The 17786-nt window shown below is 38.6% G+C and overlaps 1 protein-coding gene and 1 long non-coding RNA gene across 6 annotated transcripts in view; one reads left to right on the forward strand and one right to left on the reverse strand.

The window, feature by feature from the left end:
• LOC144206293 (uncharacterized) overlaps positions 1 to 9486 on the reverse strand; it is a 42373-nt gene extending 32887 nt beyond the window's left edge. Inside the window, exons 1-2 of the long non-coding RNA XR_013328332.1 lie at positions 9427 to 9486; positions 8790 to 8893 (exon numbers count right to left, since the gene is read on the reverse strand). This is a non-coding gene — a long non-coding RNA (uncharacterized LOC144206293). The remainder of the gene's footprint in view (positions 1 to 8789; positions 8894 to 9426) is intronic.
• cdin1 (CDAN1 interacting nuclease 1) overlaps positions 9477 to 17786 on the forward strand; it is a 49822-nt gene continuing 41512 nt past the window's right edge. For 3 of the 5 annotated variants that reach the window (XM_077731175.1, XM_077731174.1, XM_077731177.1), the window contains exons 1-3: positions 9477 to 9631; positions 9840 to 9947; positions 17602 to 17647. In XM_077731175.1, coding sequence (XP_077587301.1) covers positions 9847 to 9947; positions 17602 to 17647 — 147 coding nt within the window. In that variant the 5' untranslated portion in view covers positions 9477 to 9631; positions 9840 to 9846. Of the gene's footprint in view, positions 9632 to 9839; positions 9948 to 17601; positions 17648 to 17786 lie in introns of those variants that run through there. The other 2 variants (XM_077731176.1, XM_077731179.1) reach the window with 2 other exon arrangements.

A 17786-nucleotide genomic window follows, 5' to 3' on the forward strand; every position in this document is an offset into this window, starting at 1 on the left:
CCCTTAAGAAAACATGTAAAAAATGTCGATTTACGTCTGGTGTTAAATTGAGTCAGGCCATCCTTCAACATTTTTCCTGCTGTGCACGTTCATATCCACATGTCACATGAACATGTGCAAACAAATGTAGCCACCCTCTTCCCCCACGCATGTCGCATCATTGGGGGCTGTAGGGTAATTCGACTGATTGTGATTGACTTTACGATCATTACTTCGGAACGCCAACTAGTCTTTATGCATTCAAGAGGTGCCAAAAAGTTTCACATGAGAGACGTCGATGCGGAATTACTGCAACTGTTTAACTTTGGGAACCCGCCTCCGCCTCAAGCTTCGCCCCTGTATTAAATTATGGGTTTGCACAAATGACAAGAACTGTCTGGGTTTAAAACATTAGAACTTGACATGACTGAGGTCGCCAATTTTCCCCCTTCCACAACGTTGCTTGGATGAGTTATTAAGTAAGTTGTCAAACGTTACTGTGGTTATAATTTTGTAAAGCAAAGTACAAAAAATAATAATAATTATGAGAATAGGCACAGGTAAAAAACTGAAATTGACCTGCCACTGCCAATGGATTGGACAGCAATCGTCGTGAGTTGAAAAAAAATATGCATCCTACTAATCTTTCATTATCAAAAGAATAAAAATTATGTTATTCACAACAGAAATAATTGATCTTTAGTTCTAGAACGCTTTACGCCAATCCCGTTTAACTTCCTTCCCTTTTAACACACCCTCTGTAGTTGTGTATCGAATTTACAGCTGATAGTTTACTTTTATACTAGAGGAGGTCATATGATATGATATTTTCTGCTTCCCAAAATGGCTGCGGCCGCCGGCCCAGACGTATAAAACACACTCTTGACAGCGATACATCTCGAGTGATGACACTGCTCTGAAACAATCTCGATATTGCCTTTCCCGGCCATAAACTAAACCTGACCACAGTTCTGTGCACTGATGGTTGACGGGTGGGTGTATGTATGTGTGTGTGGGTGTGGTGGGCGTAGTACATATATAAAGGAGGAGCAGGATGGAGGAAAGAAGAAGCACAGGGATACCCAGATGAAAGCTCAGTATCAGTGTGAGCCAGTAAATAGATTTGCTCTTGGGAGAAAAGTGGGAAATGGGTGTTAGCTACACAACCCCGAGGAGAGGTAGGACGCAAAAGGAAGGCATGAGAAAGGGAAAAGGAGGAAGGCAAGGCGAAGGGATGCGAGAGAGCAGACAGAACGGGACGGCAGAGACATGGGGGAGCACTGGCAGGTGCTTCATCATCTGCTAAGCCATTGTGGCTCCGCCTGTAAACAGTCATCGGGCCTCTCCGGGGAGTAACCTTCTCCATAACTAGCACAGGTATAAATCTGCCTCTTAGCCACTAAATTAGACACATTCTTGTGAAGAGACTCACTCTGCAAGTGCAGCACAAACCCAAGAGGAATGAAGTGGGGGGGAAGAAAATGAAGCCAATCCATTGGAGGTGCAGGAATAAGGTTACGACCTCTGTGAATTTGACCAACATTTTTCGTTGGAGATAAAACTTGAAGAACACTATATTCGGCAAGTTAAAGAGCAATAGAGAATTGTCACTATGTCTAAATGCAATACTTGGAATGCATACATTATTTGATTGATTTTAAATCACTGAATGATCACATGAATAATAGTGCATACTTGATCATCCGAGTTATGATCAAGATTTGATACAATAAGCCTGACTGCGACAGAAATAATCCAGTGACCACACTTTTAAATGAATAATTGATGTCTAGCTGAACCGACTAATGAATGCATGTGGTCTGGCTTTGACTGATAGCCCTCTTTGCTCCAGAAGTCCTCCCAGCGGTGGCAGGCCACACTAGAGGCAGAGGTGCCATCCTCTATAACCCGTCTAATTGCTACTTTGACATGAGTGACTTGACGGTGTGTGTCCGTGCTCTTGCCACTGGAGGCTGACCCTTTTTACCCCGCTGTTTATTAGCACCGTTCCAGGTTATCGCACCAATTAGGGTCTAGGATAACAGTGATCCGGAAGAAAGTGGGGGTTTAGGGGTAAACAGGATGTATAAACATACATACTATTAGTTACCTATGAGGAACTGGGAGGACAGGCTCTTTTCATTTAAATTCAGGTAATTCCGGCATCCTTATAGATAAGGCCTAGTTTGTTTGAGAGGGAAAACAAATGGGTTGACTCTGTTTTGGAACTCTTCTGACACAGCTATTAGTCTTGATTTAGTTTGCAGATGCTTGTATATATGGCTATGTGTATTTTGATACATTCCAGTCATTTCTGGCTCATTCACATTGCAACCACATTTTTAAGAGGCAAGTTATTTTTTTTTTAGGTTAGCTATATTTCATGTCTGTTGGATGAATTTGTTCCTTCTAACAGAGTGAATTTATAGAAAAAGTGCATCATTTCATTTTAGAGTCTATACCTGATTTAAATAAAGTTAATCTAAGCAAGACTAAATATGACTATGTTTTCCTTATTTATATGTTGGATTATGTTTATTTTAGACCATGTTTAAAAAGAGTTTAATTTACTGTGTGAGATTTTTTTTACATGTGACTTTTGTAACGAAGCTTTTACCAAGCATATAGGCTGAGCATTTCGTAAAATACATTTTTTAAAGTAACATTTTAGTGAAATACACACAAGAAAAATTAAGGGTCAAATTGCTGCAACTAACCCAGTTCAACCCTCTTCTATACTCATTCTCCACTGGCGTTAAAGCTTTTCCAAACAATCATACTTACATTTTAGCACCATTATGCACACCCGGTCCATGAGCCCTGATAACATTCTCAGAGAAGTTTCGGTGCAGCACTCTCACCAAACAATACCTTATTGACATGGGGCCCTTTGGCTCACAATAGCCACAAAACACCAGGGTTCCTGTTTTTGTTGACTCTGTTTGAGGCCACCATTGAGGTAAAAAAGCCACTGTGGACACAGTGCGGACACATAATAGAAGCTCTGTGTCATACAATACAACAAATCAAGCCTTTAAATATTTGAGCATGATAAGGCAAGGAACAGGGAGAGGATAGAACTGTGGACATGGGGGCTGGAATCAGGTGAAGCGAAAGAAAATGAAGGGTTTGGGAATGAAATAAGGGAATCTAGCACCACTAGGGGACAGTAGTAAGTCATGGAAAGCAAAAGTAGGGCTTGTGCGTATATACTGTAGATTAGTGTGTGTGTGGAGGTGTGTGTGTGTAACTCTCTCTTCCTTCATATAAGTGTGTACGCAGCAAAGCGTGAACAAAAGACTTTCTTTGTTGCAGATAATAAAAGAATGCCGAAATAGCTCCTTGACTGCTTTAGAAAAGATCTTGATGATGCGTTTGGCCCATAATGCACAGGAACAGCTCTAGATTTGCATAATCACGTGTAATGTAAAGCAGGCCAACAAACAAACTGTGGCTGACGGAGATGGGGACTGTGCTTTTTACATCCCTCTGTCCCCTTATGTACTTTATATGCACACTAAGAGTATATTTAATCTCATCTGTGCACAACATAAAGGACAACATTTGTGCATTGTGGGAGATAAAGTGCTTCCGGATACAACATAAGTAAATGAGAGGCATCCATTTTTTAGGTGTAGGGCCTCTTGTGTGAGGATATACCACTTTAATTAGAGCATTCTTTCTAGAAGCTGATATAGTGATTCCACAGTTAAACGATACTTCACCAGACGGTTTGGTTTTGCTCTGAGGGTATAGAAGTATTTCTTTAACCATCACTGCTTATTGGGACCGTCTTTTTGTGGTGAAAAAAAACAAAAAAAACATGTTTGTTAACTTGATTACCCAGTGGACTTAACACATAAACATACCCAGGACTGCTTCTTTATTCTCATAGTAGGCCAATAACTCTATTCAAAGCGACATCACCTTTTTATTTCGTCCACCAATTAACAAACACCACACGGTTGGTATTGGCCAATGACAGCACCATCTGTATAGTTGTTGTGCTCTTTGTTAGTTCTACAATGTTGTCAGTTAAGTCTGTCAATTGCACATGTATGATCCTCAAGGCCATAGATAGTTGCACTTAAGGTCACTTACAGGGATATAAAAATAATAATAATAATGCGAAAGCAAAGTAAGAAAATTACACTTTTAGATGTTGCTTAACCTATCAATATGAGTATTTTAATTTTGGTTGTTTTGTCAGAAACCCCCCAAAAAAGATTAGAGTTTTCCATTATGATTAATGTATCATGACTATTATTATTGTTGTTAGAGAAAAGAAACAAATGGTCACATTTATGCAATGTTATAATAGAAATAAATCCCTACGTATATTAAGATTGGGCAAAATATCATTTTTCATTATTTTGGTGTCTCAAAACTACCCAGTTATGTTCATATCCATGCTGTAAAAAAATGGGACAGTTATATTTATAGAGATTTTCTATTATTATTATTCCTCCAGAACTATAATGTCTCTGTGTTTGCACTTTGTCGTCATCTATTCTGATCTCTGGCGTGTTTCATTATTAAGTGAGTTGAGTGACATCGTACCGGCTGTCACTGCCATGTGCTGAGGCTCCCTCTCGTTTCCAGCACCCATGACGACGACAATAATAATGAGCGTTGCAGTGTAGCCATAAGACCTTGCTTTTTGTGTTATTGTTGTGGGGGTGTCTCTGACACTGACACACACAGAGGGCCCTGACGTTTGCTTTGCTATCAGCGGGAGTGCACAAATACAAACACATTTGCCTGAGTTATTGACCTTTATCTCCCCACTTTTCCCTGACAGCCATCTCCAGTTATTGACAATACAAATACGTGGGGGGATGTATAACCTTTCATTCATTGAGTACACACTCCTTCTCTGTTTTCTGCATTACTCTTTGCTGTGCTCAATTTCTCTACGAGTTTGCAATTATTACAATAAAAATGGCCGCTACCATTTTTTTCTCTGCAAGATGTTTTGGGATAATATAAATAGGCCATCACATAAATTAAGCATTCTTTCTAATTCTAGCATGTGGAAAAAAACAGTGAGAAATAGTTTTTATTTGTGTTGATTTGTTTACTTAACTTGCAAAAAAAAAAAAGAGAAGTGCAGATGAACGAGTGATTTTCTCTTCAATTTTACATGCACATTATATATATATATATATATATATATATATATATATATATATATATATATATATAATTGATGAGAAGATCACTCGTTCATCTGCACTTTTCATCTTTTTTTTCTGTGCAAAATCTATTATAACACGTATAATTGAGTTGAGGAGTGGCACAGCCAATCTCATCTCACTGCCTCTCCAATCTTGAATTGTAATTATCTCATCATGAACTTTAAGAAAGAGGCAATGTATTAATAGCTTTTTTAACTCTGTAAGAGGTGACTGAGTGGGCTGGAGATAGTTAATGTGTGTGTGCGTCACACAGCCTCCTCTGGTCTAGACAATGTAGTACTGTACCTAGTGTCGCATGCTGTGCTAACCCCCCTTGCATCACTACAACCACCCCACTTCAACCACCCACCATATCCCTAATATCCTTGAGGCATTTTTCTCATTATCAAATATTGTTTGATGTCTTTCTTTCACAATGATTAACCATGGTCACCAAACACCGGGCCTGAATGTTTAAAATTTAATTTTGGGCTTTGGAAGTACCTGCAGAGGGGGCGGGGGATGAACGGTTGTGGGGGGGAATGACGCGACGATGAGCGCAGGGGACACAGCGTGTTTTATGTACGCCACACGCTGGAAAACACAATAAATCCTGGAGGAGAATCATTAGTGGAATACTAGTGGTTTTTACGACCATTGTTATTCAACGCTGTACTGAGATGCAGTAAATTATTCTCTTTATTATTTGTCCATGGAATCAGGCCTATATTCAGTTTAATTATCTTGTTGTTCATGTGGTATGTTTTATATATATATATATATATATATATATATATATATATATATATATATATATATATATATATATATATATATATATATATATATATATATATATATATATATATATATATATATAATTATAAATATATACACACACAACATATATTGAAGCAAAGCGGACAGTGGTGCAGGTGTGTTGGATAATGAGGGGTAAAATGATTCGTCTCGCTCTCCTTTAGCAGCATCGTTTTTGTGTTTTTGATTGACATTGCGCTAACAGTCTGGATGGAGGCTGATCCAATGGAGGCTGATCCAGCGATTCAAGCCAATCGGCAGCATGTGCAGCCTCCTTCGGTCATGCAAATTGGGCTGGGCCGGCCAGCCCGTTGACTATGATTAATGAGCTCGGCCTGCCGCCTTTGTTACCGCACACAGCCATTTAGAGTGAAATACAATCCCAAAATATTATCAATCCCCTATTAATCCGGTAAATTCACTCATGCTGAACAGTATGCTCTTCCTACGTCTCGCGAGCATTGGGCACAATTGCATTTAATTACTTGTCTTGCTAATTAGATTCATTAAAAAGATAATAAAATAAATGGGGGAGGCACAGTGGAAAGCTCAAGCGAAACACATGTCATGTCTTCCACGATGTAAAATATGGATGTGGGATTTTCTGGGGCAGTCATGCTGTTCGGAGAGGAGGTGAGGACGGGAGGGGGGGAGTTGAAGGCACGAATCCGATACCGTGCTAATACTACAGGCATTTCCTGACTCTGGCTTCCCTCGTGTATAAACTGTGATTTTTAGAGCTGAGATTCCAGACTCCCTGATGATTCTGAGAGCAATTTTGTGGTGCGGGGCCAATGAAGTCACTGGCTTCAGTAGTGGGGGGGGGGGGGGGGGGGGGGAGAAGCAAGACACATTATGACAGCAATACTGACAATGGAGAGAAACCAACTACGCTCTTGCATGGTGAGTGATGCCATTGGATGTGGAAAGGAGAGAGGGGGACTAACAGGCAGGACGTGGAAGATCTTACAATTTACTTCAGATGTGTGTAGAGTAAAGGAAATTACACAAGCAAGCAAATCATCAATCATTATATTCGTCAACTGGGGATGCTGTCAATTTATTCTTCTGTGGGTGGCATTAGCGGCACCTTGCTTTGCACTACAATGGCAGAGATCAGTGCAGCCTCTCTCGGTTATCACAGGGAGACACTCTTTGTAAATTCACCTCCCACTGTGAGCAGGCTTCACATCTGGTGAGCGTGCGCCGTGTACCACTGCCCTGTTTGCACACAGCCTCCTATGACAGTTATTTTCACCTCATATGTGAAAAATGTGTTTTTCTGGCCCTTTTTTAAAATAAGGGCTGGGGGGAAAATCAACCCAGCACTTTTTTTTAACCTTAAAGATAATACCAACTCAACAATCCCATGTGCTGTGTTGATGTAAATCTGACAAGTATTGTAAATTACGGACTAGAAGCCATGACTTTTTTCCTGTCCATTTGTGCCCTGTGGCTTTTAAAATAAAGCGCCTTTTTTTTAAAATTGATTTTTGCATGTTCAGTATGTATTCTAATCTTTAATCATACCCTTAGCTCGTTAGTTCCATAGGCTTTGTTTGCCCCAAACTGGTTCATTTCAGGTACATGCTGACTTGTTATGAACAGAAGACAATCACTGCCCCTACCAAAGACCCATTTAAACGTAGCCATGGATAATTAAACATGCCTTCCATTGGTGCAGTGGTTCTTTCGACTGTCTTCAAAGTATACTGCATAGATCCACTTGCTTGTGGTGTGATTGTGAGTTTGAATGGTCTCTACCAGTGACCTTGTAAATTGCACCTTGTGACTGAAAAAAGTATCTGGTCATCAATATTTGACCACTATGGAAACACTCATTGTTGGTACATTTGACTGAACCAGTTCCATTTTTATTTACTAATCGTTTATAGTGTAAAGATCCACAGACACAACATAATCTGTGATCCTACCGCTTTTAGAGCGATCACAGTTCACTGACTCCCAACCCTGACTCAGATTTTTATCTGTTAATGCCATCACATTACACTGATCTTTTTCTACCTATTACACTACCCTGCAGCAAATCCCCACCCCCTGATCCTCTGATACCTAGCTGAGGCGCTCCTCCTGCCCCTGACCTTGGCCCTTTGTAGCAATCAGACCAGACTTCCTCAGAGGCCCTGATCTTATCTGGCTCTACCAATTCCACTACACGGCTTTCTTTTGTAGTCGAGCGCGGCGAAGCGAGCCCTTTCAAATCCATGGGCTATGCCCACGAACACACGGCAGGGCTGAGACCTCGGTTCATCTCAGTCATCATACTACACTGCCTAACAACAATGGCCTTTATTTCCAAACGCCACGCAGGTCAGGATAGAGGCTTTCTTTGCTCATCAATATATTGTTCAATCACAATGGGGAGCAACCAGTAACACTCAAATGAAATGTTTTGACTCTACAGACATGCAGTACAATAAGACATTTCCATTTGGCCAGAAGCCAACATGCAGTTCATTTAATTTGAAAAATACAAATACAAAAAAACAAACAAACAGGGAAATAAAATCCACAATATTATGTAACATCAAACCAATGGTATGTACAGAGAAAATTAATTAAAGCAGTCTGCATTTTAGCACCGCTAAGAGACTAATTATAATTTAAATGAAGCTATTACAAAATACTGATCTTAGGGGGAAGATTTGTCAAATTGCATATGAAGTTATGAGTGGTAAGGGGACTATGCATGAGTGTCAAAGTCAATGTTTCCCTATGTTTTTTTATGCATTTCATTATCATTCTACTTTATCAGGGTTACTACTTATTATTTCACTACATGAATATACATACCTTCCGTACCTGGTGATGTAAATGTCATTCCTCCAGATTTATGAAAGAATATGGACAAATGTTCTCATCATCTCCTGATCAGCAAACCGTGCAGCAAACAGTGCCTTGATTGGAATAATAACAAAATATCTGATTAAGTAGTGCCCTTAAGTATTTATAATTAAAGACATTCATAGTGTAAATTAAAATGTTTTATAATATTTAATGGAATGACAGTGACCATTGGAAGCAAACAAAAAAGGTGATGTTTGCAGTTTGTATTTGTATATTTTGAAATGTACTATATATTGCTCTTGTACTTAGTATTTCAGTATTTATATTTGCATGTTTGTGCAATGCAATATGAATGCACCCGTTTTAATTCTGACACTTCTTGTAAAATGAGATTTAAAGGAATCCTGATTCAGAAGCATACATTAAAAAAATTGTTCCCAAAAAAATCAAAACAGTACAATTGTAAATACATGTGGAGCCCCCACTAGTATTTCCCCCCGGTCGCTCTACATTAGTGTCAACCGTTCATCGTCCATTCACGGAGCATCATTATCAAGATTGGGCTTAAAAGCATTAAAAAAGCATTTGATTACTTCGTTAAATATTTGGAAACATTTTGGGAGGGTGGGAAAGCGCGGCTTACATTTTCAAAAGAGCGAGCGTGTATGCACGCGCTTTCTAGTTTGTCTTTATTTACTTCCGCCCCCTTTATGGAAAGTGAGCCAGTCATACGCAAGTATGCTCAAATCTGACAAGACTAGCCCAATCGGTGCACAGTTTATTCACGTGTTGTCCATTCAACTTCCTTAGGGTACAGACGATTTCCCGCGAAGCGTCTGGTGTAAATGGTAAAGAAACGTTATTTTATCATTTTAAATCATCTGCATGAACTGTAATTCCGCATTTAAAATATCATAGGGATGTTGTAGTAATGTATATGTTTCTATACGAATGCGATCCGTGGCGTTTGCCTCAGGAATATAGAGAAAATATAGCGTCGTGATGTTGTCAGCTTGTGTGCCAGTTTAGTTTAACTCATCTTTCCTTGTATTATAGTTAAAAGATGAAACTATCCCGTGCTGAATACAAGGAGATAGTGAGATGGATCGATCATCTGAGACCAACGAGGCAGTGTATGAAACTGTTAAAGGAAAGATTTCCAAAGTAAGTAAGTCACTTGCCTATTTCGCGGTGGGGTGCTGGAGCATATCCCACTCAAAATATAGGCAGCAGCCATAGGACACCTTTAATTGGTTGCCAGCAAATCGCATGGCACTCTGTCGTGCTAACACTCATACTTAAGGGCAATTTAGATTGTTCAATTATCCCACCATGCATGTTTTTGAAAACCCAGCCATGCAAGCCCCACACAGGAAGGTTGTAACCCAGTGGAGATTAAATCATTGATTTCAGAACTGTGAGTCGGATGTGCCAACCACTCTCCAAAGTAGATACACATCATAATAATGAATGAAAAATATAGTACATTGATGCACTGATATTATATTCCTATTGCACGTATAATTATCATACCCCCTTTGACAAAATAAGTTTGACACCCATAATTGAGATGGCCTCAATTCAGAATTATGTCTGCTTGACCACAAACATGTTGTATAATATCATGATGTCTCGAGAAAAGAAAGAAGTACTGGTGAGTGTAACAATTAAAGGAAAAAAATGTAAGCGTTTTCCGCCTCCCGGAAATTGTTGGTCTTCTGTTTAGTCTTGCCTGATATTGTTATTATTTCGTTCAGCATAAGCAATCTTGGTGAGACCCTTGCTCTTTAAAATGCCCAAGTCTCCTCACTGGGCCTGACAGGCAGGCTGAGCAGCAGTGTTTTCACAGCCTGCAGAATTATTCTGCTTGTCCAATCAGCTGAGCTGGACTCAGGAGGGTTAGTGATTGGACTGGCAGGAAATCAGGCTCTTAAGACATAACATATCGACGAGGCCATCCATCATCTCTTAGCGTGCACTCGGGTACGCCAGTCAGCCCCCTCCAACTTGCTGTATATGCCCCCCCACCCACCTTATCCCCTCGGACAAAGTGGGAGCAATGCTACTGCGTAAATATTGGCCGAAATGGTCATTTCTGCAAGAGTGGAGTGAGTAATGCGCGCACAGTTGGGAGAATTTGTTAAATAGTCTGATCATAGTGGTACTGGAAACTTGTGTAAACATATAATGTGGCTTTGTGGGAGGGAATCAAGCATTTTTGCTTTATAGGGACATCTCTGTGTATCACATGAACTATAAAAGTGATGCACTAGTTAAATAAGATGGTCCGAGACAGCAGTTGTTTCAAGGATTGTGAAATCTGGTTTATGATTGTGATAGACAACAGATTTTTATAGGCAACAGTTTCACCTCCGTATTGTTATCAGCCTCAAATTTCTCCCATTCCCTGGAAGTTATTACAGTTATTATTATTTTTATTATAGCTCTGTTATTCTTATCTATTTTTCCAAAATATTAGTGTTGCTTTTCTACTTAAGTTAGAGTGATTTGACATTATTATAATATACTTGTACGTTTATTGTCTGCACTCTGCAGGATATGATGCTCCAATTTGTTCGTATATGTGCTAAAAAAATATACATAGTAGTATATTCATATTCCTTATTGCAGATTTTTATATATTTTATTTACTTATTTGATTCACTGTTTTAATTTCTTAAATTGTTTTCCTTTTGTTTACTAGTATTTGTTTATAAAGGCTTTTGGAGATCTGGAATACTAAGGCCTATAAATAAATTAGTTTTGACATTTATTTCTGTAAATTTATGTTAAACAATAGTGATGAATAATTTATTGGCATCGCAGTATTTTAGAATAATTATCTTTTGATTTATTTAACAAATTAGGGATGATTCCAATTTGGAATAAAGTGAAAGCAAGAGTCAATTTCAAACTGATTTTCACGGGGGTGGTGGGTTGCTCATTCTGCCTCTCTGTCGGGCCATCAGTCCAGTGGGAGGAGAGTGGGAGGGTCCGCAGACAGCGTGGAAAAAGACCCCCTCATCTGTAACGGCCTGCATAACACAGATGTTGGGAGTCATCTGTCAGCCTGGCCTCTCTTTCCGGGTATGGGGTGCTCCTCGAGAGGGTTGGGAGTTGGAAGTTGGTGGTGAGGGGTGACGGATTGGACACGGTGCTGTCACTTTCTTAACCCTACTCACAATGGATGCACATGGTAATATAAACACTGAATAATAATAACAACCCTGAAGCGGACACTCATTGCGAAGACCGACATGTCACTCAACTTATACTGATTTCAAAATTAAGTGTCCTGGATAACTAAATAATGATTTTCAAACAACACGAGATGATGGAATACATTTTTTTCACATTTTGGAACAAAAGTTACAGTATTAATTTTGTATAGTTATTTGACAACTGCAGTTGATAGTCGGATGCACTGTAGAGCTGTAAAAAAAAAGTACAAACACTTTTTAAAATGATATCAACAATTATTTTTTATAATTATTTTTATAAATACATTCCTAGAATATCAACTCTTTTTTTATAACAAAGGAAAACTTCCTGGTATAGGGAAATTTGAAATGTACCCCTTTGTGACTATTTTGTTTGATTCAAGTTCAATGCTCTTTTTACTTGATGTGTCTAGTGCAGCTGTCCCTACATCCGAATGGAAAAAAGTTTTTTCAGCTAAAAAAATTGGGTAAAGCTTGACAGTATGCTTTTTTGTCCACTCTTGTCCTCCTTAATGTTGTATTTAAATATGTGCATAAATCAATCTTTCTCAAATAAGAAGACAATACGAGTTTTTGACCCCATGGAAAATAAGGCTTTTATTAAAAACCTGGCAACTAGAAACAATTATCAATATTGGAAGGCTTTGAAGCATGTATTAGTTAAAAAAAAAACATTTAACAGGCACTGTGGCCCAGTTATTTACACCTTAGACATGAAAAAAATCTGGTTTTGAATCTCATCTGAGGAATTTTCTCACCAGGTTTGTGTAAAATTTTCTCTTAAAACTAAATTGTCTGCCTTTCAATCTTAGTTTGGATTACTACTTTTTCATGTGCCCTACAATAGACTGGCATTTTTTTTTTCTAAAGTGAACCCCATTTCCCCAACATGTCAATTGGGTTCGGCAAAGGCCTACGCATTACTCCGGACAGGATAAGCATTAATAGCCAAGGATGGATTATATTACCAGTGAAAGACATTAGTAATCAGAGCTGTTTTCATTAATTTTACCAGTTAGCTTTTGCACGAGGGTTTCCTATCCAACTGTGATGTTCCTTCTGTATCTGAGAGCCTTAACAGACTGTGGGCTCGGGACAAAAGACTTCATGAGTATTTGTAAAAGTGAGCATGTGGTGTCCTGCCCAAGTATCTGGAGTGTAGCAAAGGTGGGGGACCAGTGCAAGCAGACGTGTGACATCAGTCCTATTAGTTCCTTCTCTTGCCGTGCATTAGAATTGGAAATGATGGGCTGGTCTCCGAGGTCTTGCCTGGGTTCCCTTGTGTCCAAAGGGCGGGGGGGGAACCCCAGTTCCTACACCCTTTGTCCCTTTTAGTATATGAAGGGAGGGGAGGCGAATCCTCTCTGTCCTTCTGTGGTGTATTATGAATAGATGTGGCTGTAATGATTGCCCCCTCCTATCTTTTTTTCCATTCAGCCCAGTCGTATGTCGTCCATAAAGGGAGTGCAGATGCCACTGTTTTAGAGTACAACTAAAAGTTCAATGTGAAGCATCGTCTTTCTCTCTCTGGCTTTATTTCTTTTTCTTCAATATATGCACACCGATAAACACTCACACGAGCACACACATACACAGCTCCCTAGTGTGGTGTCCCCCCTCGTACGCTCTTTTTCGAATTGGGCCCTAATGTGCCGTTTTCATTGGCACCGAGGCGGGCCACAATATGGTGCGGTGGATCGCTGTGGGAATATGAATGTTGATTAAGCATGCGCTCAGCCTTTTGAAATTCACAGAGAAGTGTCAGAATAATGGATGTTGAGCAAATGTCAAGTATTTGTTAATTTCTCTGTTATTGGTGGGGGTTTATCTAGCATGATCTTTGGAGGAAAAAGCAAAGGGCAGGCTTGTTTTGGCATGTGCCATTGATATGGTGATTTCCTGACTCCCGACACTTTGTTTTTGATGGTTATAACTCGGCTCAAGACCAAGGCAAGGGACTTGCTCATTGATTATTTATTGTGCCTGCAGTGTTTTTCTTTTTCTTTTTTACACACTGGTTAAAACATTGAGTAATGCCTTGGAACATGACTTGTTAAGTTTTTTTTAGATCATTTCTTTAACTTATCGATTAAAAAGTATTTTCTTTTCAGAATTGTCATAAATCTATTCAGCAAAAAACAATACTTACATAAAAATGCCATTTTAAAAAACATGGATGACATTCAAACCCCTTTTGCATGGCCATTTGGCATCCTTAGAAAATTTTGCTGACGTGACACGCATATGGACTTAATGAGCCGAATCGCAATCGAATTTGATAGGATATGTTTCACGAAGTCATGTAAATGATTCAGTTGATATGTCTTTGTGTGGTTATAAAAAATACTGTATATATCTTTTAATTTGCTTCATTAAGTGCATTATTTTACTGAGATTGAGGCCTTTCGCTGGGTTCTACATGAGTGAAATAAATCGATGAAAATGGATAACAACAACTAAAAATATCAGGATGAATTTATATGACTCGTAAGCTTAAGGGAGAAAGGAACAAGGAAAAGAAACACTGAGTTTACAACTTCATGTCAGGTTGAGGAATTCATGAATAATAGATGCAATCAATTACTTGATTAGGAAGCATGAGAATGACGACTTCCTTTTCATATCAGGGATGTTGTCCAAGTACATTCAATAGATTACTTTTCCCTTTTCAACTCATTGAGATAAAACGACTGAGGTAAGCAACTTAAGTAGAGTTGGCCTTGTAACCATTTATGAGGACATGTTTTAGAGTAGAAACTCCCTCTGTGAAGTCATTGGACAAAAAAAAGATGCACACTAAAGATGTTTCGATGAAAATAACCTTCACGCATGAGTTTTTGTGAGCATAAAACAAAACCAACTCATTGCATTAGCATTGTCCTTCACTATAGTGCATACATTCTTCAGCCAGTTTGTCAGGTATTTATGGGAGGGAAAACTTTTAAAGATCTGGTCTTTTGGAGAACATTTACATGTAAAAAAAAAGTCTATTTTGCAAGGGGACTCTATTTAAAAAAATACATCAACAAAAAACATATTTTAAGCTTTTTTCGTCTATCGTCAAGGATGGATGAAGAATCTAATATGTTTTGTATGTAATTTAGCCAGCCGCATGCCCCATACTCCGATGCATGCAGATTCACCAAATGCTAAGCACCGTGAGAACACATGATACCACTGTCATTAGCCAGGTGGCTTTCATTACCCAAATTACTGCTATTGTTTATGATTAATTTTCTCAATTGACATAAATTAATCTAATTGATATTTTTATATATCAAGATCTCATATTAAATATTTTAAAGGTAACTTGTTCTGCTTTGGTCTATGTACATTAGTCAAATACTTTCCTAACTAGATATTTTCATTGTGCCTATTAAAAATTGCCTAACTTAATCAAACTTAGAGGAGAAAAAAACTTGCAAAATAATGTAATAAAATGCATTTTTTTTTATTTAATCGGCTATTTCACTATTTTGGACATCAATGCATATTACTTCCCCCATCTTAGGTCGTGAGGAAAGATAATGAGGTTGAAAGTGAATGATTTCTCATCCACTCTAGTGTTTCCCAACCTTCTGTTTTTTCTTGTTCTAAATGATACCCACGAAGTAGAGCGTGCAAAGAGAGATGCTGCAATGTAATCTTTCTCCCAACAAAGGTCAATTAATAGATGTTTAATGTCTAAAATACAAAATAAAGCTTCATACTTGTGATGTGCAAATCATAGGTGGATATCTGCCTTCAGAAAACAGAAGATTGTCTTTTACATGTAATAACAAATATTGTAAAATATCATTTGTATATATTTATTGCATAAAGGCCAAGACTGGGGCCTGACAAGCTCCTGATATTAACTGCTCTTGGTCATAGTAGTTCATATTGAAGTATTTATCTAGAACATTGTCTTATTTTACTCTTATATTTTCAAACCGAACACAAACACAGTCTGTTTGTTACTATTTGTCTCGATTTGATGAAGATTTGAAGAAGAGATGAAGAACTCTAAATAGTTTAACTTGAGAAATAAAAACAAAAGTTCCATTAGATCTTCGACTTTTGAAGCAGATCTATTTTCTTAGATATTAAGAGCAGTTTATGTCCCTTTTAAAGTTAACAGGGTATAGATTTAGCAATTAGACTGTAATCATGCTCATTATGGAGTTATCCATTTAAAACCTAACAGATGTCTGTTCCAGCAGGGGGATCGTGACGGTCCCATGCCAACCATAAGGCTGTAATGCTGTTGAAATGCTCAGGTGCAAGGTTGAAGTGTGGAAGACATTTTTTCCACCCCTCCCTTCAGTACCCACATGTTGACAGTTGACCATTTAATGGCCCCTCCTCCCATTTAATTGCAGCGGCCCCCTTCGTCCCCAAGCGTCATTGTAAATTAATGGTGAAGCCGTGGTGTTATTTTTATTTATTTATTTTTTTTACCTTCAAACTTTCTCTCCTTTTGTCTTTTATTTGAAACTGAGAAGCTTTATTTTTGTAGACAGTAACCTTGAGGGTGACATTTGTCCCATCTGTGATGAGTTCTCACAGTTTGAACTTACTGTTTGTGTTTCAGGACTAAAATTCATGATGTTGTGATATTTTTCTTTATTTTGAGTCTTGGCATTGGTTGAAATGTGAATATTTTATTAAGATAAATGTCGGTTCTAATCCGTCCGATAGTTTTAGCATTGAATTATTTTAAATTTAGCCAAAATTAAAAAAAAAAATCCCTGTTAGTTACATTGTTTAATGTTACAGTGGTTGATTATAGTTGTTCGGACATTTTTTTGTGGAGTTGATGCCTTTTTGATAGCAGCGGTTTCCCCTTGATACAGATTAGCTCCATGTACATTATTTCCTGTGGGAAATTATTCCAAAATTGAACAAATCAGAGGTCAGTTAGGACGGTGTTTTTACTGTATTGCCTTAGTCTGCACAGCATTCATATTCCGTGTTTCCCTTTTTGATGGAATGTGGGCTTGTCCTTTTTTTTTTAAACATTAGAGGGATATTAAAGGCTGCCCCTTTTGCCGCCGCATGTTTCCCCATGTTGGTGTATTTGCCAGGTGTTTGACATTGGGGGCGGGAAGCTTGCGATTATCGTAGCTTATGGCAACCTTTTTGGACTGAACAGACTCCTGGGAGCCTCTGGGCTTCCTGCAGTGCAAGTTTCCATTTCCAAAGTCCATTTGTTGCCGAAATAGTTTGTGGTGGGCTCACTTAGTGTACAATCACATGCCAATCAGACCGTCTCCTGATTATTCTACCATACAATCAAATACAGGTTGTCATTGTCCAAATTACCCCTTAATTGTTCCATTAAATTCCACAACATACATTAAAATGATGTGATGTTATGTATGAAAGTGAAAACTCATCCATTCACCCTGTGTCTTCTCTGTCAGAGGTGATCATCTGGAACAACTTTGCCACCCTTGTTTTCATGTTCTTTTAGATTACAGGGCATTTGGCTCGAGCTTTGAAGCCCCCCCTCGCGCTACACCATACCGTCACTCACCCACCCATCCTTTCTTTCTTTGTGAACGTGTGCAATGCTTTCCTGGTAATTAACTTTGTCCTTCTTTTATTTGTTCCAGTCACTCGCAGTCCACTCTTTTGAGCATCTTCTCCCTAGAGTACCAGGTTAGAAGTTTTCTTCCTTTGTGAGCCCTGACAGGTGCCTAATTGAATGATGAATGTCCCTTTATTTCTTTGTAATTGAACTGCCAACTCTCTGATTGGTTTGGAGGATGCCCCTCAAACCCACACCTCGCCAACGTAC

The sequence above is a fragment of the Stigmatopora nigra genome, chromosome 13, assembly GCF_051989575.1.
Source record: "Stigmatopora nigra isolate UIUO_SnigA chromosome 13, RoL_Snig_1.1, whole genome shotgun sequence".
In the NCBI taxonomy this organism is placed as follows: Eukaryota; Metazoa; Chordata; class Actinopteri; order Syngnathiformes; family Syngnathidae; genus Stigmatopora; species Stigmatopora nigra.